The sequence below is a fragment of the Ursus arctos genome, unplaced genomic scaffold (assembly GCF_023065955.2).
Source record: "Ursus arctos isolate Adak ecotype North America unplaced genomic scaffold, UrsArc2.0 scaffold_9, whole genome shotgun sequence".
Lineage (NCBI taxonomy): Eukaryota > Metazoa > Chordata > Mammalia > Carnivora > Ursidae > Ursus > Ursus arctos.
The window spans coordinates 79,162,572-79,187,356 of record NW_026623111.1 but is presented as its reverse complement, the minus strand read 5'-3'; the positions used below and the strand labels follow the sequence as shown (position 1 = coordinate 79,187,356).

Sequence of the window (24,785 nt, the reverse complement as noted above, 5' to 3'; positions counted from 1 at the left end):
TTTTCAGCCTGGACAGCTGAAACTGCTTTTCAAGGCCCTAACCTACAGATCCTCGTACACATAATCCTAAAAGACCAGGAGCCAACACTAGATCCTCCTACTTGTAGAAACAGTCTTCCCCTCCTTCCAGCTCCTGACCCGCCACCTTCTTGGGGAGTGACCCCTCTGAGCAGATCGTCTCCTACTGCACATCAAAGCAGGAAAAGAGTGGCTTAGTAACTTTGGAAGAAAACATAGTATTTGGCCTCCTGCGTATGGGTTGTGCGAGCATGTAGAGTTTTGCACGGTTCCTCTGTCTCTCTGTGCGCTCGGGTTCAGAGCTGCACATCGAGCGTCACAGGGATCATTCCCAGCAGCTTCTAAAACTCCGTATCTTCACGGCCCTAGGCCCCTTCAAGAGCGCCCAAGACCACGGGGCTCGCCAGAAACGTCTGCTTCTGGGTATGACAACTGCTCCCGGCGATCAGGCGGGCCAAAGAAGCCGCTAAGGTCCCACTAATGGTTTTGCTTAGTTTTTGGCAAACTCCCCTTCATTCACGCTCCCGGCGCTCTGGAGCCAGGTCTAATTAGAAGAGTACCAGGCTCACCCTTCTCGCGGAGAAAACGCATTAGTCATAGATGAAACCGCCTTAGGGTGCCGGGAGTGCAGTGGAAGATGAAGACCCTTCCTAAAATGCTGGAGAGTCCCAGATGCGGAAAAGGCGAGCTAGATCTGATCGCGGGCAGCAGGGAAAGATGTAGAAACCCACGGAGTGGAGTTGACTTGGTTAGAGGCCAGAACGAAATGCATAAATGGTGCTCTTTGAATATCGAAACAGATATTTGCAAAGTTTCCGTATGACACAGCAAAGCTTCAGGTCACGGTAATGGACAGAGGACGGAAAGCTTCCCGCTGCCCGGGGCAGAATCTTAACAAGGGCACTGGCGGCGTGAGAGTGCGCGCGCTGGGGGTGGGGTCGCGCCAAAGAATCCAAGTTAGTGGTGGAGGCGAGGGGTCAGTTTTCCGCGAGTCGTACACCCAGAATTGCGGACTCGGTGACCTGCGGCCCACCCAGGAAACAGCAGGTGTCTACCCTGCGCAAGCTTATCCTCAATTCCCAGCGGCTCCCCTTGGGCGGCTTCAAGTGTCTGGGTTGAAATGCAACCCGACCCCGGGAAGGGCGGGGCGCAGGGCCTTGGAGGGGTGGTGCAGGTGGGCGGTCCGCGGCAGGGTGAGGAGGCTGGGCCTATAAAGTGTTCACGGCCCCAAGGGCGATGCTGCTCGGTGAAGCGGGTGCTGCGTGGGTTGGGGGTCGATCAGGGCTTGGGTCTGCAGGTCCCTGAGCCTCCGAGGGAGGAGGCTCCTGAGAAGAGTCCGTGCCTCTGTTTACCCCACCGCTTTGCCAGCGAGCGCGCCCATCCCAGCGAATTCCCGGCAGGTGAGCGAGGCAGCGGCCTCGGGGGACGGAGCGGGGGCGGAGGGCTCCGCTGCTTCCTGCCCAAGGGTGCGCTCCGCGAGGCACGTCGGCTTCGAGTTGTGCTAACTTTGAATTAGTTTTAGGTTGTGACTATAGCTGGCGTCTCCGCTCCCGGGGCTTTGTAAACTTGAGTTGCGGAGGCCGGTTCCTCCCCTTTGAAAAATGACTTCCTAGGCTAGTTCGCTCCCTGGACGCTGGGCATTTTAGAAGCCTCTGCACGTTTTGTCTGCTTTTGCAAATCCGTCCTTCTTCCCTTCTTTTTCCAGCGCCCCGGAAAGGCCGTTCCGCCCCCGCGAGGGAAACGGAGCCGTTGACCATGGTTGCAACTGGCAGTTTGAGCAGTAAGAACCCGGCCTGCATTTCAGAGTTGCTGGACCATGGCTTCCACCCGGGAAGCCTGCTAAATGGTGAGTTTTCCAGCTGCCCGCCTCTCTCTCCTCCAAAGGTCGCAGCCCCCGATAGATGAGATGGGCGGGCAGACGGCGTCGCCCCTTTTCTTGATGTAGGGTGTGCCGCGAAATCCATCTGAAAAGACTCGTTTCCAAACTTTCTAGCATCTTCTGTTCATGGTAGTGAGAAACAAAAGTAGCAAAAAATAAAATAACCGAAAGCTGCACGATCTAGTTTGCGGCTAAGAGGATGTTTGGGATTAAAAGTTATGTAGGTTCCTTAAGGAGTTGTGAAGTTACGGTGAATTTGAAGTGTACAGTTTTGAATTTTAACAAATGTATTCACCCTTGTAACCACTGCCATCACCCCCTACCCCCAAATTCCCACGTGCCCATTTGCCATCAATTTTCCACTGTCCCTCTCTCCTGTCCCCAGGGAAACACTGATCTGCTTTTTGTCACCATAAATTAGTTTTGCCTCTGCAGTTTCGCACAGATGGAATCATGTAATGTGTACTCTTTTGTATCTGATTTCTTTCCTGCAGCCCAGTGATTTTGACATCCTTTAATGTGGTTGCTGCTATCTGTATGTGTTCCTTTTTATTGCTGAGTAGTATTCTATTTGTGGATAGAACCAGTATTCTGGTTTTAATGCCGGAGGAAATTTTCAAACAGCAGTGGTGCTGGACATACTTTCTTTTGCAATTTTAAACAGCAGTGTCTAGGTTAATACACTGCTCTGCCACTAAGGAGCTGTGTGGCATCGACAAATTGCTTAATTTCTTTGGGCCTTCCTCATTTAGAAGGCCAAGTGGTTGATGAACTAATTTTATAGGCCAAAGCTCCAAAAAATTCTCTTTCTTCAATATAGGTAAAATATGGGCCTTATAATTTGGAGTGCATTTGTTTCATTGAGTTATAAAAACAAAAACAGTGACCTAACTGAGTAGAAGATGTGGGGAGAGGAAGAGACAGTAGCCAATGAGGGTGAAGTATGCTTAGGGAGGGGTTGCCCAGTTGACTGTGTGTGTGGTGTGGCGTCCTGCCAAGCGGTAGGATGAATTTGGAAGGTAGGTGACCAAATGCAGAGCTATCTCTTTTCCTTTGAGCAAATCTAATTTTATTTTCCTAGGACTGTTTTGTTTTGTTTGGCTACAGAAAACTACCCAGCCAGTTATAAATATCCTCGTGGACCTCAAAGGTCTTCCCTTTGAGCAATTTTTAATCAAAGAGGTTGAAGCTAAAATTGGGATCTACAGACCATTCCCGTAGAGACTTTTAAAGGAAGACACAAATTCGATATTTAATGTAGCTCAAGTTCATCTTAAGTTCATCAGTAAGTAGCAAAAATCATGCATTTGACAATAACACAGATAATTCTTAAAAACGAACGGTCCCTTCATTAAAAAAAATTATAACCATTTTTATTTCAAAAGTGAAGCATGTTCTGTGTAAAACAAAATTAGAAAATCCTCAGAGCAAGTAAGGGAGCAAGAAAGAAAAGAAAATCACTGGTATTCTAGGATAACCATATATAGATTTTTGATTCAGGCTGTAAGGTTGTGTGTGTTTACACATGTAAATTTATCCATCCTATTTATCAAAACCTTTATTTCATAGATGCATTTTCCATTTCCAAGAGATTCCGTGACTTGCCCTGTTACCCAGGCTAGTCACCAGCAAAGCGAAGTCCCTGGACTTCCCAGCAAATATTAGCAGCAGGCGGGTGTGGTAGGTAGAAGTAGCCCGTGTCACTGTCTTGGTGTGTTTCATCTGCTCCGGGATTTCTTTCTTTCCTTCTTTCATCTCGAACTTCCACTTCCTACAGATTTTGACTACTGGGATTATGTCGTTCCTGAACCCAACCTCAACGAGGTGATGTTTGAGGAGACGACTTGCCAGAGTTTGGCGAAAATGCTGGAGAACTGTCTGTCCAAGTCAAAGCAAACCAAACTTGGTTGCTCCAAAGTCCTTGTCCCTGAGAACCTGACCCAGAGGATTGCTCAAGATGTCCTGCGGCTGTCCTCCACGGAGCCCTGCGGCCTGCGAGGTTGCGTTATGCACGTGAACTTGGAAATCGAGAACGTATGTAAAAAGCTGGATAGGATTGTGTGTGATTCGAGCGTGGTGCCCACTTTCGAGCTCACGCTTGTGTTTAAGCAGGAGAACTGCTCGTGGACTAGCTTCAAGGACTTTTTCTTTAGCCGAGGTCGCTTCTCATCTGGCCTCAGGCGAACTCTGATCCTGAGTTCAGGATTCCGGCTGGTGAAGAGAAAGCTTTACTCCTTGATTGGAACCACAGTCATTGAAGAGTGCTGACAAGGAAAGATTTTAAAGGTCCTTTTAGGATTGGGTCATCAAACTGCACAGCTGCCCCGTGAAAGTCGTCTTAGTCCCCCTGCCTGCTCTCAACGAGAAACCCCAGATTGAGTCATCTCCCTTGCAGGCTTCACGTGTATAGCAACCCAACTAAAAGGCTGATTTCATGGCTTTTGAGAAAGGACCCGAGAAGGTGTCCCATTTTTTGCCTATATCACATGTTTTTACAAAATGGCATGGAATAAAAGAAGCAGTCCACTTTGGTTTTATATTTGACCTCGCTTTTTCCAGGTAGTCTTGCTAAATAGACTGTAAACCAAATGTGCCTAATTCGATTTTCCTATGGCTTTTTTTTCTGTATATTTTCAGAGTAATCCTTTCAATCACAGAAATGTCATGATGCTTAGCCCACCAAAACTTCCAGAAACCCGCACCAATTTCCTGCCCCTACTCAAATATGAAGGGTTCTTAGACTGGAGGGTAGAATTGAGTGGGTGAACGTAATTGAAACTTCACCCCGTGCAAGAGTGACTAAGAGAGCAGTTCTGCTCTACTGTTTCTTTGCAGTCTCTCTACGCTTCTGTTTTAGAGGTGGCAGAAGCCTGTATTGTAATTTCAGTAGCCACAGTATTGTTTAAAATAACTTTATGGTACAATACAAGCTCTGTTTTTCTAGTTCTGAAGTATTGAATGTTATCTTTCAGCTAGAGAAGTGGAAAGTGTTGAATGGATTTTTTTTTGCGTATAGTTGGTCACTCTTCCCCCGAGGGCATGGTGAATGTTTTTGGGATAGGAAGTGAGTTCTCAGATCAACTGCCTTTCTCAGTCACTTGATAATCTGTCTTCTTTTCATTATCACATAAGCTTAACCTCAGATGAAGCATCTCACCACATCAGTGCTATCTGGCTCTGGCCTCTCCTGGGAACTGAAATGTTTCTCCTTAAACTGAATCTTCAAAGGAGAAAGTAGGCACACGCTACCACTTTTCATTATCACCATGGGCCTGTTTACGAGTCTGCTCTGTCTGTGGCTATCTGGTGTGCGGTACAGACTAGGGAGCAGAAATCATGATAGATAGATAACCAGCTGTCTTCAGCCTTGGATGCCTGTCCCTAGGGAACAAGAAAGGCCTGATTTTTTTTCTTGCTCCTCCTAGCTAGGTCCTTAGCCATTCTTGTTTAATGTTAAAGAGAGAACGTAGCCTCCACTTAGCGGTATTCAATTCAGCAAGGCCCTCGCATGTTTGCTGTAAATCACGGAGAAGGAGTTTATTTAGTCAGGTGTCCTGCCCAAATTATGGGTGCCACGTTACATGCCTGAAGCCAGGGTTGAAGGTCCAAATGTCTCCATCCTGGTATCGCTCCAAAGAGGGTGTGATCCTGTTACAGATCCCGTAAGTGACCTAGAATTTCTATTCAAGTCAGCACGCAGTCTAACAAATCCAGCTTTTCACGTGTTTGAAAAGATACGGCAAAGCCAAGCCGATCCTTACGGGACTGGGCCCGTTCGCGTGTCTGTTACTGTTTACTGTGTGGGGCTCTAAAGGTCACGGTGACTCTGTGGGCATGGCTTCTCTGGCTTGGATGTCGAACCACGAACAGTTGGCATTGACTCTTGTCTTTTGTGCTCACAAAATGGTGACGGCTTATGGAGATTCTTAAATTAATATTCCTGTTAAAGGAAGTTAAAGTTTGTCTATTTTTGACAATAAAGCATCATATATTTTTAATTCTGTTGTCTTCTTTGTCTTTAATGAGTTGATGCAATAATCACCAGAAAATGTATCTGACAGTATTTGAGGGAAGATGACAAAACGATTACCCCTTTTTGACAAAGCTCTTTGTATCATTACTTGTAATATTCTAATTGTATTTATCACATGTGCGTATGTATCAATAGTGATTTGCCTCATAATTTTTCAATTACAATAATACTTTTTATAGAAAAACATTAATAATTTGAGTTCCTTTGGCAACCACCTTTTTACAAACCAAAACTGATGTGTAAACTTTTTCTATGGTTTTTTGAATGACCAAATGCCGACTTACCAAACTGTAAAATCAGTGTACATTTTCATTTTCACTAGTTTATGCCATCTGAACAACATGTCTTTCTAATTCCACTATTATTCATGAAGTTGAATTTTTCATCTTTTCTGTCTCCTTATTTATGGTCATTAGCTCAAATTTCTCACACTGCTTAGCCCGCATTTAATAAGACTTACTGAGGGGTGCCTGGGTGGCTCAGTCATTAAGCATCTGCCTTCAGCGCAGGTCATGGTCCCAGGGTCCTGGAATCGAGTCCTGCATCCGGCTCCTTGCTCAGCAGGGAGTCTGCTTCTCCCTCTGCCCCTTCCCCTGCACGCGCGTGTGCTCTGTCTCTCTCTCTCTCTCCCCCCTCTCTGTCAAATAAAAAAATAAAATCTTAAAAAAAAAAAGACTTACTGAGTATTGGGCTCTGTTTTGGTACTTTTCATAAATGATCTCACTTCTTCAGGAGCCCTGTGAAATGAGACTACTGCTCTCTCCATTTTGTAGATAACTGACCAGACACAAGAAAGGTTTAGTAACTTGCCCAAAGTCACCGAGTTATGCAGGAGAGCCAGAGAACTATATAAAGCCAAGTCGACTCACCACGCTGCCACCAAGTGCCCAAGGCAGCACAGAGACCTTAGCCACATCACCAAAAGACTGTAAAAGTGATGTCAGAAACATCTGCCTCTAAATTCAAAGAAAGAATTATTAATGTGGTTTCTTTTCAGGCAGGAAAAATGAGAAGGCTACTGTCAATACTCACCATTCACTGAGCAGAGCTATGCTTAGAATAAAAAAACTTCCAAATGCTTAAGTTTACATGCATTTCAGTCCTGGCACCTTCGTGCCTCTCTTGTTCAGTTGGCCTGGCTACTTTCTCACGTACCTTCAAAAAAAGTATAATCTGTCCCCTTTCTCCCCCAGTAGAGAATAAACCCTTAGTTAGAGTGTGTGCTGGCCTCCTGGAGGAATGGGATGTTTTACTTTCCTTCTAGAAATAGAAAGAGAGAATTACAGTAATGGACCCTGAATCTATTTCACCAATAACAATCTAAATCCTCATGGAGTCGGCTTCAAGTTGCACTACTGACAGGTTCCCATTTGCATAGCGGAAGGATGTGCAAGTATAAAGATTTTCGGTCTACTACACTTAGTTCTCAACGACCCATGTTAGTTTAAACTAGTGATGATAATAACCGTCCAAGGTTATTAATAAAAGTGCAAGGCAGGTTGATGGCAGGTACATGGTGATGTGCTGGGAGGAGCACCACACAGATACTCAGAACCCCAGACTCCTGACTAGACTCTGCCTTTGACTATAGCCTCACACTCCTCCATTGGAGCCTTTGCATCTGCCACAGACAAGAGAAGAGAGAAACTGGAGGATTTCATGGGAAATTCAGGGGCCCAGTGCAGAAGTGCTCTACGTGATTTCTGTCGACGTCCCCTATAGAACTCAGTCACATGGCCCCATCAGTTGCAAAAAGGGCCGGTAAAGGTGGTGGCACAGTGCGCCAGAAGGAAGTGGGCTGGAGGAACTATTTGTGCCACACACAGCAAAGCGAGTTAGTCTGTGGAACAGTAAAGAGCCCAGACCCGGCCCTAGACATATAAGGGAAGTTGATTTAACAGCAGAATTGGCACTTTAGATCAGTGCCTGAATGATGGTGTTTTTCAATAATTGGTCCAATAAGAAACATTTACGTGGAAAAATGGAATTGGATGCAGACACGTCAAGCATAAAGATCCATTCCAGATTGATCAAAAAAATTCAATGTGAAAGGGAAGCTCTCAGAAGACAATATAATTTTTATGATTTTGATGTAGGGAAAGATTTCTTAAATAAGATGCAAAGAAATCACTGAAACTTCTGTTTATCACATAACACTAAAAAGAGAATGAAAACACAGTTCTTCACAAACTGGAAGAAAGTATCTTCTCTACGTGTAACTGAGAAAGAGTTAGTAACCATATTACATTACAAATCCTTTCAAAGCAATTAGAATAACACAAACAACCCAAAAGAAAAAATATGGGCAAAAGCTTGAGCAGGCACTCTACAGAGAAGGAAGCCCATATGGCTGATAAGCAAATGCAAAGATGCTCAGTCGAACTAGTAATAAGGGAAATGCAAATTAAAAAGCACAAGACACCAATGTGTAGGCATCCATTTTAGTTAAAAAAAAAAAAAAGTAAAAAAAAAGAGTTTAAAATCTGAAAGTTCCAAACATTGGTCAGGATATGGGAAAAAGGCGTACTTCAACATGCCGATCGATACGGTATCTCTGCACCCCGGCGTTAGTTTGCAGAGCCGAAGTTTAACGTCTTTTATGAGTCATTAATTCCAATTTTAGTTATCAAACCTAGACCAGTGTTCTTCAAACTTTTTTGCTGGTTGCACTTTAAAATTTTTATAAAAATACACCCCTGCCATATTGTTAAATTGCCATCCAAAAATTTCATCCTCAGTCTAAAAAGTTGCAAATGACGTACCTTCCAATATGTAGTAAATACCAATTTTTTAAAATAAAATGATTACATCACCTTGTTAAATGTTTCCAGTGGGATGTAAATAACAGAGTGATTTAAAACTCAGCGACATTTATTTAGAAAACACAAAAATAAGGTTTTCAACAGGATACAATTCTTCAGTGTTATTTTTTCTTTTTTTCTGTGCCTTCTTAAAGACTACTTTTTAAACTGAATCTTACCTTCACATATTTTAAGATCGAAAGTCTTTTGTTAATATTTCTTCTCTGCAATTAAAAAAAGACTATAAAGTTATATTTATAAAAATTTCCTGCGATCATAAGGCTTTTAAATGTTAATGTTTTGGTCGAGTTAATTCGATAAGTAATAACCATACACAATTATCAAAACAACATTCAATATGTTTTTGAGTTTTATAAATACTATTAAATACAAAAATACTATCTCTTAGTGAGATGATTCTTTTAAATTAGTGAATTAATTTATAGGTCAATATTGGTTTTTGCCAGAACTAGAGGATTTAGCATCTCTTCCTATGTTTTGTTTCTACAGATGTAAACTCCGAGAAAACATACTTATATCGATAAGTAGATGGGAATTGATGAGATTTGGTTATTATAGTATCAAATTGTAATCAATCTTTGAGCTACTTTAAAGATATATGCCAAAATCACTTAAATATTAATCACCAAAAATTATTTTCAATGATCAATATGCAGATAATTCAATTCGGGTTTCTTTCAATATTGTTGAAACCAAAGGATTAAAAACCACCTCATTTGCACAAGGACTTGTTATTACCCAGATGTATTAGTTTGCTTAGGCCACCAAAACAAAAACCACAGATGGGGTGGCTGAAAGAGAAATGGATTTCCTTGTTGTCCTGGAAGCTAGAATTGTGAGCTCACGCTGTTGGCAGGATCAAGCTGTTTCTTCTAGAGACTTGGCTTGTGCATGGCTGTCCACTTTCTCAGTCCCACATTATCTTCCCTCTGTACTGTTTACGACCAAACCTCCTCTTCTTAGAAGGACATCAGTCGTGCTGGAGGAGGGACCTCATTTAACTTAATCATTATCTTTTTAAAGACCCTGCCTCCAGATATAATAACATACTAAGTTCGTGGGGGTTAGGATTTCAACATATGAATATCAGGGGTACACAATTCAGCCCATAAAATCAGACATTCAAATAGTTCACTTTCTCAATACTATCCTCCAGCAATATTTCAAACTGTCCTTTTGTTTGGTACCTTGCAAATTAGGTTGTTACGCCCCAGCATAGAGCACTGTGGTAAGACTCGCCAACAGAGAGAGGCTGTCTTTTGTTAAAGTGGGGAAGAAGGTCGTTACATAGGAAGTGAACAATCAAGACCTACACCTCAGGTTGCTTCTCAGGGAGATCTGTTTTTAAGGAAGAGTGCTTACAGAGGCAAAGGGCTTGGAAATTGGTTCCCTTAAAATCATGCATGCCTTCCATCCCCCAGAGAACACATTTGTATATTGTGAAAGCCTTGGACTTTCACACCCATGTGCTAGGAGACTGACGATTAAGCATCATACTGTTTGAAGAGCACTGTGGGAACAGCACAAATGTGTGCAAATGTAGTGAATCGTGATGAGTGAATTGTGGCATAGTCATAAATGGAATGCTAAACAACAATGAAAATGAATGGAATTTAAATTTCAAATGACCCAGATGATACTTTAAGACACAATATTGAATGTAAAAGAAATCACAAAAGAATGAATGGTAGGGGGGGCGGGGGGCGGGGGCGGTGCCTGGGTGGCTCAGTGAGTTGAGCATCTCTTGATTTCTGTTCAGGTCATGATTTCAGGGTCCTGAGATCAAGCCCCCCATGGGGTTCTGCGCTCAGCAGGGAGTCTGCTTGGGATTTTGTCTCTCCCTCTCCCTCTGCCTCTCTCCCCCACCCTCTGCTTCTCTCCCCCACCCCCTCTCTCTATCTCAAATAAATAAATCTTAAAAAAAAAAAAAAAGAAGAAGAGGGCACCCGGGTGGCTGAGTCGTTAAACATCTGCCTTTGGCTTAGGTCATGATCCCAGCGCCGTGGGATCGAGCCCATATCGGGCTCCCTGCTGGGCAGGAAGCCTGCTTCTCCCTCTCCAGCTCCGCCTGTGCTTATGTTCCCTCTCTCGCTCTCTCTCTCTGTTGAATAAATAAATAAAATCTTTTTTTAAAAATTAAAAATAAAATAAATAAATAAATAAAAGAAGAAATGGGCTATTTTTCTGTTTATGTAATGATTAAAAACATACAAAACTAAAATGTCTAAGGATACCAATATATGTGGTTTACCTATTTTAAAAAAATCTAGGGGGGCCCCTGGGTGGCACAGTTGGTTAAGCATCTGACGCGGTTTTCGGCTCACATCGTGATCTCAGGGTGGTGAGATCGAGCCCCGGGTCAGGCTCCACACTCAGTGAGGTATTTCCTTGAGTCTCTCTGTCCATCTCCCTCTGCCCCTTCCCCCATCTCTAAAATAAATAAATAAATCTTTTTGAAAAATCCAGGGATGTATAAGCACAGATTTCTAAGAAGGCAGAGGATATCTGAAGGGATGGGAAGTATGTGGGAGGTAGAAATGTCTATATTGGTGAATCCTGACTCCTTATGCTCCACGTGTATTTCATCAATCTGTTTTCATACCTACTTAATAATTAATATAATATTTAAAAATTTTAAAAGGCTATGAGCAATGACATTCAAACTATAGCTCTACTTAAGAATTTTCTGTACTTACAAGTATATTTTCCCTAGACTAGCTCTAAGAAATAGGAAGATCTGATCATTTATTTGGGTCACTAATTTTCCCTAGTATAAATATTCTGAACAAACTTCAACAATAATTATAGCCGGCTTTCAATTATTCTCACCATGGAAGGAAGCCACAGAATAAATAATGAAAAACAACATAAAATGCAAAAATCATTACCATTTGGCCGTGGGCTACATATTATTAATCTTGTGACCCATTTACCTTTGCAGAAGATAATATAAAATGATTTTTATTGCCTGAGCACACAATATATGAGGAATTATGACAGAGCATGCTGGAAAATGCAGACTATTTGAAAGAGACTGCCTAGGAACTTGGCCATCTGGATGACTAAGGTTTGATCTTATTTCCAAAACTGATAATTAGGTCAAGTTATTTACATAAATATATTAGTCAGTAGCTTGCAAATATAAAAAAAAAGAAAAACTCCTTCAATCTACTCAGAACATACTGAAGAAAATGCAAAGGCAAACATGTCAAATCTCAAATCAAATATCAAATTATAGTTCAAGTGCGACTTTGCTGGGAAAGATGAGGGTAGTTTCATACATGTGTTCAAGGCAAAACTCCAGACTATAGCCCTTTAGAGCGAGTATAAAAGAGCATTTTTGCAGTGTCCTATCAGCAATAGCATAAAGATATTGAGTCAACTGTCATTGTGTTTCGGAATTCTCCAGGTAGCGTCCACATAAATCAAATAGAACTTGCTATAATAGGCACTGCGGAGTATACAGGAAGTATTAGCAGCAGCCCAATGACTTTTAACAGGAAGGGACGTGAGTCCGATGTCAAGGATTCTAGATAGCCCAAGATTTCCCCTACTTTAAGGGTGACATGTTAGCCTGCCACAGTTTTGTGGATACATGTATACGACTCAAGACTCCTCGGTTGGAGACGAAGGACTGTATTATTCACGTCCAGCAACCAGCATGAGCATCAGCATACCTGCACCAGTCCCTTCATCCCCATGTCCCACCGGAGCAATGGTGTTGGGCCCAGATGGATATCTCAAAGAAACGAACTATGAACTGAGGGAACCCAAGTCTGTTACAATGGGCACGCTTGCCCTTTGCTCCAGAGGGAGACGCTACCTATCTTCCGCTGTTGTTCAGTATATGAACATACTTGAAAAGATAGTCCAGCGGGCCTGGGTGGCTCAGTGGGCTAAGCGTCTGCCTTGGGCTCAGGTCATGAGCCCAGGGTCCTGGGATTGAGTCCCACATTGGGCTCCCTGCTCAGTGGGGAGTCTGCTTCTCCCTCTGCTTCTGCCCCTCCCCTCATTTGAGCTGGCTCGCTCTCTCTCAAATAAATAAATAAAGTCTTAAAAAAAAAAAAGAGAGAGAGAGAGAAAAGATAGTCCAGAACTAGCTCACTTGCGAGACGTGCAGAAACATGACCACCCACAAGGATTGTTTCCCAGAAGCCAGTGTTGAGAGCTGTGCCTGCCCCTAGTTGTTACAAAGCAAGTGCAATGAACAAAAGACTTTTCTATCCGGAGTCGTGCATGTACACCCAATGACATAGCCTCAAAATATTAAGTGCAATGTTAAGTGCAAATTCATAAAATTAGATAGTAAATTGAATATGAGCCTGGTCAATGTTATTAATACACTTCTCTCAATAATTGAGAGATCAATTTACAAGAGAATTAAAGAAGTGAAAGATTTGAATGACAGCTACATATTACGTTTAGTAACCATGCATAGAACTATAAACCTCCAACTTCGTAAATACACATTACTTTCATGTATACAGGAAACATTCCCCAACATTTACCACATTTTATATATAACACAAGCGAACCTTAAATTAACACAGACTGTTCTGTGAAATAAATAGAAAAACATAAAAATAACCACAAAACTGCCATAAGTTTGGGAATTTAAACACAAATACACACACTTCTACATAATTCATAGGTGAAATAGTTAGAAAAGTCTTTGAGTTTAATGACAATGAAACTTGAAAACTTGAAAATCAATGAGTTAAATCTCCACGATTGTAGAAGAGGAAATTTTGAAATCCCAAAAATTAAAAGGAGGGAAATGATGAATATAGAAGCAGCAATTAAAGAATTAAAAAACACAATAAATAGGATCACACAAAAAAAAACCAGCCAAAACACAATCTTTCATAAAAGACCACTAATAACATTGACAAACTGGGGAAAATGAACAAGGGAAAAATAGAAAGTACCTATGAGCAGTCCTAGGCATGAAAATAAGAATATAAATACAGATGTAATAGGTAATACAAGAAAAATTGAGGTACATATTTTAACTTAACTAAATGACAATCTTGTGTTGACAAAAAAAAAGGAATAATAATTAGTATAGTATAACACATACAGTTTGTGGATCCACACATATGTAGTAACAGGATGAAACATACATGTAAAAAATAAAAACTAATTCAATATAATAATTGCCCCTAGAGAGAACATGGAATGAGATCTGAAAACACTGCACAATAGCATCTCTAATGAATTATTATTTTTTTAAGATTTTATTTATTTATTTGACAGAGAGAGAGGCAGCAAGAGAGGGAACACAGCAGGGGGAGTGGGTGGGAGAGGGAGAATCAGGCTTCCCACTGAGCAGGTAGCCCGATTCGGGGCTCAATCCCAGAACGCTGGGATCATGACCTGACCCGAAGGCAGACGCTTAATGACTGAGCCACCGAGGCGCCCCTCTAATGAATTATTGATCAAGGACTAAAAATAGGGGCACCTGAATGAAGACATACAAATGGCTAACAGACACATGAAAAAATGTTCAAAATCATTAGCCATCAGGGAAATTCAAATCAAAACCACACTGAGATACCACCTTGTGCCAGTTAGAATGGCAAAAATTGACAAGGCAAGAAACAACAATTGCTGGAGAGGATGTGGAGAAAGGGGATCCCTCCTACATTGTTGGTGGGAATGCAAGTTGGTACAGCCACTCTGGAAAACAGTGTGGAGGTCCCTTAAAAAGTTAAAAATAGAGCTCCCCTATGATCCAGCCATTGCACTACTGGGTATTTACCCCAAAGATACAGACGTAGTGAAGAGAAGGGCCATATGCACCCCAATGTTCATAGCAGCATTGTCCACAATAGCTAAATCGTGGAAGGAGCCGAGATGCCCTTCAACAGATGACTGGATTAAGAAGCTGTGGTCCATATGTACAATGGAATATTACTCAGCCGTCAGAAAGAATGATTTCTCAACATTTGCAGCAACATGGACAGGACTGGAGGAGATTATGCTAAGTGAAATAAGTCAAGCAGAGAAAGACAATTATCATATGGTTTCTCTCATATATGGAACATGAGAGATAGGAGGATCGGTGGCAGAGGGAGGGGAGGAATGAAGGCGGGGTAAACAGAAGGGGGAATGAACCATGAGAGACTGTGGACTCTGGGAAACAAACTGAGGGCTTCAGAGGGGAGGGGGGTGGGGGAATGGGATAGGCTGGTGATGGGTAGTAAGGAGGGCACGTATCGCATGGTCCACTGGGTGTTATACGCAACTAATGAATCATGGAACTTTACATCAAAAACCGGGGATGTGCTGTATGATGACTAACATAATATAATAAAAAAATATTATAAAAAAAAAAAAGATAGGGGCACTGGGTGACTCAGTTAGTTAAGTGTCTGCCTGCCTCTCAGGTCATGATCTCGGGATCCTGGGATCGAGTACTGTTCAGCAGGGAGTCTGCTTCTCTCTCTCCCTCTGCCCCTCCCCGCACTCGTGCAGCTCTCTCTCTCTCTCTTTCTCTCAAATAAATAAAGTCTTTTTTAAAAAAACTAAAGATAAATAAAATCAGTTTGCAAAGTGTTAAAATCCAGTACACAGACAGTTATTTTCCATTGTACTATATTTTTCTGTGTACTTGAATATTTTATATATTTTTTTAAATGGAGCAATATGCATGAGAAGATTTATTCAAGAGAGGGAGAGGGTTGCACATAGGAAGAATACGGCAAAGGAAAAAAAATTTGAAATCATTCTGAGCAACTTGAAAGCAGAGACTTAGATGTTTGTCCTTCTCATTATTCAATAACTACTTATTAGACTAGGAAGAGGTCAATACGGTCCAGAATGTAGAGGTCTTTGGGAAGCAACACGGAGAAATGCAGTTTCTACACAGTTGAGCTATTTCGTGTGTTTGTAACTGGTGAGGTGTTTATTGTAATAACAATATAGATTTAGGGGAAATCAATCAGACAATATTGTATATAATGATTAAGGAGTCATAGACAGGAGGCAAGAGGTCAGTAAAGAACAAATTGAAATACCCTCAGTGGGAAGGGAGAAAAGTCAAAACTGGAGAAGAAACCATTTATATGAATATAATCATAATGATGACAATAATTAGTTCAAGAGCCATTACAAGGACCAGTGACTGGCTTTGGTGGCTGAGCATAAGGAAGAGAAAAAGGAGGACAGCATGAACTTCTGGTGTCAGGTGTTTAGTGTAGAAGGAAATAACATTACCCAAAATGGGTCATGAGAGAACTTCCTGAAGCTTCCATAAAATAAGATTACCACAGATCTTACACTTAGCACCATTTCTGTGTTAATAACTGCCTTAGGTGGACCCTGAAATAGACCCCAAGTGGAGATTTGCCAGCAGGAAGTTCATGCTTCTCCATCAAGACCTCTGGAGGAGAGAAGGAAGGAGACCTGAGCAAGGAAAAGCTTGAACAGTTGACACATTCTCGAAAGACAAAAGGCCTCACCCTCAGAAGGCTCGAGAGTTTGAATGCCCTTCAGAATTGTTCTCTCTGAAGTAACAGGATTTGACCTTTATCCCCTCCCCTATTGACCAGGCCTTAAAATCAGGATGCCCACGACCGGGGTGTGTGGCTCTGGACAGGGCAGCGCTCTTTGGCTGAAGGCAGCAGCTGACATGCTGACACGGGGTGATGCCAGCCTCAGACGTGAAGAGGGTCGAAGCCTCTACCCCAGTCCCTTGCATGTGCCACTCAGATCCCCTTGGGTCATATAATAAATTCTAGATCCAGCTCTTGCAGGATTCTGTTTGATCTCCTTCCCAGGGAAACTGACAGAGCTGAAAGTGAATGAGACAAACCACAACCCGGCTAATGCAGGTGGTCTCAAAGCCACAAGCGAGCACCATGCCTTCCCTACTACCATTCTAGATTCCCCGCCTCCTCTGGACCACCTCTCCGAGCCCGGTGACTCACTAGCAGACTGACCCAGACCCTCACTGCCGAGAGGTCTGAGCCCCTGGTCACCGTGGACTTAGACCATGGGTGCTGCACTTGTCCACCTATTCGTGGCTGTTCCCACTACGGTCGTTCTTACTCTGTAGACCGGAGCACTTACTTTGTACCGACTACCACATATGTCCATTGGAATTGCACGTCTGCGGACGGAGGAAGTGACCACCAGGTGCGGACATGAGCCCGGTGGCCACTCGGAGCTGCACCTGGGCTGGGACTTCATTGATTCCTCGGAGGTTGTAACGCTGTTCAGGTGCCAGGTCATCCGTGTCAACTCTGAGCCCATGTCTGACACAGCTGGAAATTCCGTGTCACTCCTTCTCTGTTGTACAGCTGTCCGAGTAAATGGTTGTAGGTCGCCTTGGGAAAGAACAGGGGTGTCCTTGTTTGTGGGTGCTTGTCAGTGGACCACCGGAGTTTCATCTCCAGGAGTTTCGACCTCTCCTTCAGTAAATGGGTGCTGGGTAGGAAATCGGCTTAGTTCTGAAAACTGAGTGGAGGGCTGTGGCTTTAATCGGAGTGCTGCTCCAAGGGACACGGCTTGGGGTGAGCGCAATGCCTGGAGAAGGACTCCGCTAACCGCTGCGGACACCAGCAGCTGGGGAATGAGCGCCCTGGCCCTGGGGGGTGCCCCTAGGTACGGCATCCTTTCGACAACCAGTCCTTTAAGGTGAATGTGCAAAGACAGAACGGAGAAAGAAGGTGTGTTGAAATGCTGAAAAGGAGAAAGATCTAAGAATGTTTGAACATCCAAATTATCAGAGTTCCTGTTGGTCTTTACTCTGCCTCAGTCTCAAAGGTTAAACTTGCAATACGGTGTTCTCAGGCTCGTGTGGAATAATTCTGATACACCAAACACAAATCTAACTGATACATCGTGTACCTATAATTAAGCAGAGGAAGTGTTTACCAGTAAAAAGAGTTTTGCCAAGGTCTCATGTATTTGTTGTAGGTGGAGAGAACAGCTGGAAAATTCTGACCTGACCCACTGAAAATGGCATAAGAATAACTCCCCACATGGCAGGATCGATCTCTAAACTTTTGTATGCTCTAGACTTCTTCATTCATGATCCCAGGTATGATGAAAAACAACCAGGTCATGAGAAAACGGTTTCTTTTTTAATCCATTCTCCAAACGTGAAAGGGCCCCGTTGAAAAGATCACATATTATTGTGTACAGCACCATAGCAGATGGTCTCTTCCAGTTCCTGTGGGGGGGAAGAGTGCTTTACTGCTGGAGCTACAGAAACGCCTGGTGTGCACGATGAGAGCCCAAGTTCAAGGCTGCTCTTGGTTCAAAGCCCTGGAAGGTATTGCTTCAGTTCTTCATGACAGTCAACCCAAACTGGCATACATTCCCATCCTTCCATCTATCAACATTTGAATCGTTGGAGAGAGTACAGCGTTATCAATTAAAACAACTATTTCTCACTGCTCCCAGACTGGTATATGTTGTGTTTCCCTTTAACAAGCAGAGTAAGTGACAATAAATCCTGGGGAATGTTGATAAAAACTAGGGATTTCCAGCCTCCGAGGTGTAACTAGAAGAGCAATGAACAAGTTTGTTTTGGAAGAAAAGTATTTCTGGAATTCAAGGACTGCCATTATGAGTTGGTTTATCTTTATTACTCTGAGTTTACTGAGCATTACAACAAATTACATAGTTTATAATAAATCTTTTATGACAGTATTACAATGTGTCTTTTGTATACTTTAGCTCAAGCAGGAAAAATAAACAAAATACAGTTCCCTCTTTTAAAAATTCAGGACTAGACCGAGCAAGCAAACAGAAAGTGCTTAAAACAAGCAACCAGAAATGACCTCTAAACATAAGGTGTCTTTCTATTTAATTGCACTTAAAACTTCAACTTTGACAAGTACCTTTCCCCCCCAACACTTTTGTTTATCCTACCCTTCATTGGAACCCCATCTTCACAAGATTTGCACTTAGTACTTATAAAATAGCTTAAAAATTCACTTGTCCTGGCAGTATCATTTAAAGAGAAAGCTTTTATTATATCATAGTTGATAATTAGTATATTACACAAAAACGATATAAGCAGGTCCCTTATGCAGGCTGCTTGGGCTCATCATTGGTGGAATGGATGAAATGAAGTCTGAAAAGACTTGCCTTAAAAGAACTGTTGCAGGGGCGCTTGGGTGGCTCAGTCAGTTAGGCATCTACTTTTGTCTCAGGTCATGATCTCAGCGTCCTGGAATCGAGCTCCCACATCAGGCTCCCTGCTCAGCGGGAAGCCTGCTTCTCTCGCTCCTCCCAGCTTGTGCTCTCTGGCAATATCTCTGTCTCTCTCAAATAAATAAATAAGATCTTAAAAAAAAATAAAAAGAATTACTGCAAATAAAACCAGGAAGCCTGGAGGACCCTAAAGACCTGCACGATTTAAATCATGCAGTTAATTACTTCTAGCAGAGGGCCTTTAATTGAGGGCAATACCATGTTAATGTGGGAAAAACAAAACAAAACAAAAAAACACAAAACACCCTGACTATTCCTGGCCACGGAAGGGCAGTCTCCCTACCTTGTATAACATAAGAATCATCTAGGTCCCGTGTTAACAGATTGCCAGAGCCGTCCTCTGGAGATTCCTGATGAGATCTGAGTGGGTTCTGAAATCTGTGTTTACCAAGTCTCTCCGGGATTTGATGTGACTGGGCAAGGGAGGGCATTTCCCATGCTTCTGCTGGAGCCCGATGTAGCATTTTTAAGAAACCTCCTTTCCTGCTGAACTGTACTCCAAAAATAACAGAGTTCATAGGGGAAAAAGCAGGATTAGAGAAGGGCATGCAAAACCCGTGTAACGTACCCACAGCACTAACGAAAACAGTAACAATTCTAATTAAGCAAATAAACAAAAAACGACACAAGTAAAAAAGACAACACACACACTACAGTAAATACAGGATTCTACCATTAAAAAAAGTGAAAGTTAGCTTAATGAACAGGTGTGTGCGGGAGGATTAGACTGTCCAGTCACGAAGATGAGGACCAAATCCATAAAATAATGTGGGAGGACCAAGTCATATGCACTTCGAAGACAGAGTATGTGGCCAGATTGATGCCAGACGAAGCCCAGGAGGTGAATGGACCCCAGGAGGTGAACACACCCCATATACAGCACTGTATTTCCCGGCTTCCCGCCTCTCACTGTGTTCCTGTAACTTGTACTCAGGTTTTGTTACCCGTTGACCACTGTGGTGAAACTGCTCAGGACTGGACTAAATCCCACATGATACTGACCTCTTTCCCTACTTAACAATCGTTTCTGACGTAGTGTGTCTTACGGAAACACGTTTTAGAAGTAAAGGACTTAGATTGGGTATGCCAGGGCTGCAGGAATGCAAGTTAACTTAGCTTTTCATAGGGCATGTTTAAATAAGGATAAAGAAACTTGAAATATTCATAATTTTCTAGTCCCCCAAGGCTGCTGCTGGCACCGCTGTCACTGTCCACAGGGGGAACTAGCTGCCACCCTTCTCAGCACATAATTCCACAAAGCCCATCTTCTTCAGTGTGCATCCTTCTATTCAGGGTCAAGACAGCCCATGCGCTGGCTGCAAAGGAGGCTGGGAAATCGAATATCTGCCGTATCTTCCAGCATCTACGGTGTGTGCATGTAGGGGTGTCCCTCAACAGGGAGAGGGGATTCATGCGCTGAAAGGAAAAAGAAACGCTATATCTTTTAAAGATACTCTCTCGAAGTAAAAAATTGGAACATATCAGGTAACCTGTTAATTTAATAGGATATGCCCACATACTTGTAGGATGGGGTTCATATATCATCATTTAAAATCTGTTTTTCAGGGACACCAGGGTGGCCTAGCGCTGGACTCTTGGTTTTGGCTCAGGTCTGATCTCAGGGCCCTGAGATCGAGCTCTGTCAGGCTCCGTGCTCAGCCTGGAGTCTGCTTGAGTTTCTTTCCTCTCCTTCTGCCCCACCCCTGCTTACACACGCTCTAATAAATATATAAATCTTTAAAAATAAAATCTATTTTTCATAGACAATTTAACAATTTGGGAAATTCTTATTTGTATTTCCTCTTATTTTATCTTTATTTACTTTACAGTTGCAAAAAAAAAGACTAGAAGGATAACAACAAAACGTTATCTGCATTATCCCTGATTTATGCAATTATAGGTAATTTTTAATTTTCTTTTTTATACTTTTCCATGTTTTCCAAGTATCCCAATAAGTGGGTTTTCTTTAAAAGTCAAGTTCATTTGAACCCCCCAACAGAGGACAGATTGTATCACACAGCTAAAAAAAAAAAAAAGTCAGATAAATATAAGCATAATCGTTCAGAATTTCTTTATAAAATGGTAGCTTAAAAATGTACAATAAAATCGTTTCTTTCATTGCATATATACTGTAAATGATCATTCCAATTAATCATTCCTGATAAACTCACGTCTCATCAATTGTTCTCATGGGTAAGGACATGTTAGGGCCAGTTTTTTAAACTTGGACTTTCCAACTATTCAAAGATCACCAATGTTTTCGTCTTTTCCTGCGCAACCATCTGACGCTTAGGGTAAAAGCTGAGCTGAGATTTTTAAGGTCTGGTTGGGAGTTAGTTGCTGCTTCCTAATAACAATTATCATAATAAGAAGTATCTTTGAAGACTTTTGTGTTAGACACTATCCTAGACCATTTTATATACGTTATTGTTAGCCCTTTTAATCAAATATATAATTTCTCCATTTTGCTAAGGGGTAAACCTTGAAGAGATATTTCACTTGTTCAAAGTCTCATAGCCATTAAGTGGTGGAGTCCAAATGCAAACCCACGTCAGTTTGGGGTTCAGCGGCGCCAGGCCAACATGACCCATTAAACACTCAAGTCAAGTTAGATCAAGGTTCAAACATAGAGAGGACAAAGTACAAACCCCAAGTTCTGCAGTCAGGGTCCACAGAGGCTGTAGAGCCTGGAGTTCCATATTGGATGAAGACAGGAGGCATCGAGGCAGGTTAGCATCAAGCAACAAGACCTCCATGACCATGTCTGGACACACTGGAGGGTTTACCGCGGTCTGTGGGCTGGTGTAGAGGTGGTGTGAAGTCCCTGGGAGAGCAGGCTGGCTGAGGGCCAGACACAGGGCAGTGGGTAGATCACAGTCTCTACTAAAGTTGGTATTTTTCACTGCCCAGTTCCAGTCTGTGAAATAATTTAAATTGGTATTAAAGACTCAGGGACCTAGGCTGAACCATATAGGAAGGAAGATGTACTCCTCTGGGACCAAACACATGGGTCTGAATCCATGCTTTTTCACCAATTAACTGTGTGATCTTGGGTAAGTTCCTTGTGCTTGGTTTCCTTGTCGGTAAAAACCAAGACTAACACCTCATAGAGTTACTATGAGGATTTAATGACTTAATGTAGAAAGGGAACTGTGCACAGCACAACCTTAGTAGTCCTTACTACTTGTTTATAAGCATGTCCTTGCAGCCTAACAGATACTGGCCACACACACAGAGGGAATTAGTGAGAGAGGATATAGTCTAAAGCTCATAAAGTCACCGAGGGGCTAAATTCCCTCCAAGTTCCCTCCACACCAGGTGCAAACACAACAGACTATTTTAGGATCCCACTCACCAAATACCCTGCCAGCCATGCTCTCATGGGTTCAAGGACTTGGCAGGAAGGAGCTCGCAGGTGGCAGACCTTTAGAACTCGTCACCGAGTAAACCAAAGATTGACAGAGTCTCCAAGCAATAGACCAGTAGTCTTGACTTTGATTTAAGGTGAGATTCTAGAATGAATTATTAAAGTAGCTGTTACCATTCGGATGGGGAAGAAGTGAGCAGTAGGACTCGGCCTACGTTCGTTATCATTCATTCAGAGCAGACTAACAATGTATTTCTTTCACTGGCTCTCCAGACCCTAAATTAAGAAAAGAAATAGGATAACTGACTTCAAATATTTGAAACACTGGGGGGAGTGTGTGTGTGTGTGTGCGCGTGCGCACACGCACGTAAAAAATTACATTTGCTTGACATGACCTTAAGATCCAAGGAATCAAAGCTACTGAAAAACAGATCTCATTTCAATAATAACAAAAACCTTTCTAACAGTGTAAGCCAGAAGTGGCAGACTGCCTACCAGTGGGTCAAATTTAACGCTTGTGCAATCTTTTGTTTGGTTCACAAACAGGCATAGTGTGTGCCGTTGCGTACGCTATACTTTCACAGTTTGTGCAGTTGTGCAAAGTGGCCCAGAAACTTTCACAGTAAAATCCAGATTTCTGGTGTTTTTGGAGAAATCCCAGGATGTGCAGCAAAGACTGCGTTCCCTTAGAGTAGCAGTACCCCAACCCTGGAGGGAACACACCCCCCGGAGATGGCTGTGTGTGTTACAGTCGGCCCCCCTCCCCACCCGACACACCCCTAGTTTATATCACCTACCTGGAGGGTGTTTGAGTTATGACCTCAAATGATCTTCTTAAATGCGGAGAGAGGTCCCCCTCTGTCATATGATTCTCTGAGTCTCTAATTTCCTGAGTCTAAACGTCACTCAACGATCTCCCTGCTTTGCTGTCGTTAGCTATTTATGAGGTTACTAGGCCCCGTGTGTCCTTTTCGATAAGAATCTAGCACCATTCTTTGCTTTGAACATATGTCTTACTTGGTAGCACTTTGGCCGGCAGCTGCAAGGCTGTTCTTTCTCAAATTTCAAAGCAACTTTAAGAATAAGGACAGGAAATTCAAGTACTTCAACAGAACCTTTGGATGTTCTCCTGTGACTGGTAAATGGGTGCTGAAGAGTAAATTGTTACAACTACCAATTTTTACATGACTTGTGTCACGTGGCTTCAATACATGCTCTGAGTAAATATAATTGAATTTTCTGGTGTTCGACTACATCAAGACTTTTACCTTGAACCTCTCAAATTTCATCGATTCATATTCTTGAGAAAATAAAAATCATGAAAAGCACAGAGTTCAGTTAATATGTTAAGACAGGCCATGCTATTATCATAAATGAGAAAAAAAAAACAGAATCATGGCAACATTGTTCAAAATAAAATGGTGATTTAAACAATACTCATAATAACCAAACCAAACCAAACACCAGGTAGTGTTTCTGCACATTAGGTAAAGAAAATAAAGTTGTTTTTGCAAAACTTCAAACTGTTGACTACCATTTGAATGTAGTAACATGTGGGAGGTTATGTTTCTAAATATAATGTAAATTAATCCTCTCGGTCATTAGGTGTCATGCAGTCTTACTGTCCTCAAAACTCAGAAACGAGAAAATCCTCAGGGAAGTTCTCAGCAGAAATGTTAGTTAGCTTTGGTAAATGTGTCTGCTAAACATTACTAAGTAAAGTACTCATTTCTGTGATTAATATACAGTGAGAAAATATATAATAAAATATGATTTGATGGAAAGTAGGCTACCTAATCTTTTAAAAAGTAAAAAAACTTCTAAAATGTTTTCTTGCTTAAAAATGTCCAGAAGCACCAAACACCAAAGGTGACCTGTGTTGTTTTTCTATTACTTAAAAAATAAACTTTAATTCTACTGAAAATTTTTGGAAAACAGATATATTTGGGAGATTTATAGGATTTCCTCTATCAGAAACAAAACAAAACAAAACATACTCTACTTAAAGACCTCTATCTATTCCTGAAATATTTCCAGCTTCATTTTATCTCTTTTAAAGATTTTATTTATTTATTTGACAGAGAGAGAGCATGAGCACACAAGCAGGGGGAGCAGCAGAGGGAGAGGAAGAAACAGGCTCTCTGCTGAGCAGAGAGCCCCTTTGCGGGGCTCAATCCCAGGGCCCTGGGATCATGACCTAAGCCAAAGGCAGATGCTTAACTGACTGAGCCACCCAGGCGCCCCTCCAGCTCCATTTTAAATGAATAAATTCTGCAAGAATATTTGGCTCAAATATCTTTGGTTCAAAGGCACGACTGACATGGTCAGTCCTCTGCCGGTTTAAATTATTTTAAGTAAAATCAAGCAGACTTTAAAAATGACAAGAACCTGGACCCTTGTGGCCCCTTTCTTCTCGATAGGCGTGTGGGAGGTCTGCAG

General features: G+C 42.2%; 1 protein-coding gene and 1 long non-coding RNA gene across 2 annotated transcripts; one reads left to right on the top strand and one right to left on the bottom strand.

The window, feature by feature from the left end:
• Nucleotides 1-1,118: 1,118 nt before the first annotated feature.
• DDIT4L (DNA damage inducible transcript 4 like) lies at nt 1,119-5,895 on the top strand. Its single transcript, XM_026509656.4, has 3 exons — nt 1,119-1,418; nt 1,724-1,864; nt 3,675-5,895. The coding sequence occupies exons 1-3, from the start codon at nt 1,139-1,141 to the stop codon at nt 4,163-4,165; spliced, it is 912 nt and encodes a 303-aa protein (XP_026365441.2). The 5' UTR covers nt 1,119-1,138; the 3' UTR covers nt 4,166-5,895.
• A 12,428-nt stretch (nt 5,896-18,323) lies between these two features.
• LOC123001621 (uncharacterized) lies at nt 18,324-23,296 on the bottom strand. The gene is made up of 3 exons (XR_008958416.1): nt 23,144-23,296; nt 22,335-22,491; nt 18,324-21,896 (listed from the first exon to the last, which is right to left on the bottom strand). It is a non-coding gene; the product is annotated as an uncharacterized LOC123001621 (long non-coding RNA).
• Between the last annotated feature and the right edge of the window lie 1,489 nt (nt 23,297-24,785).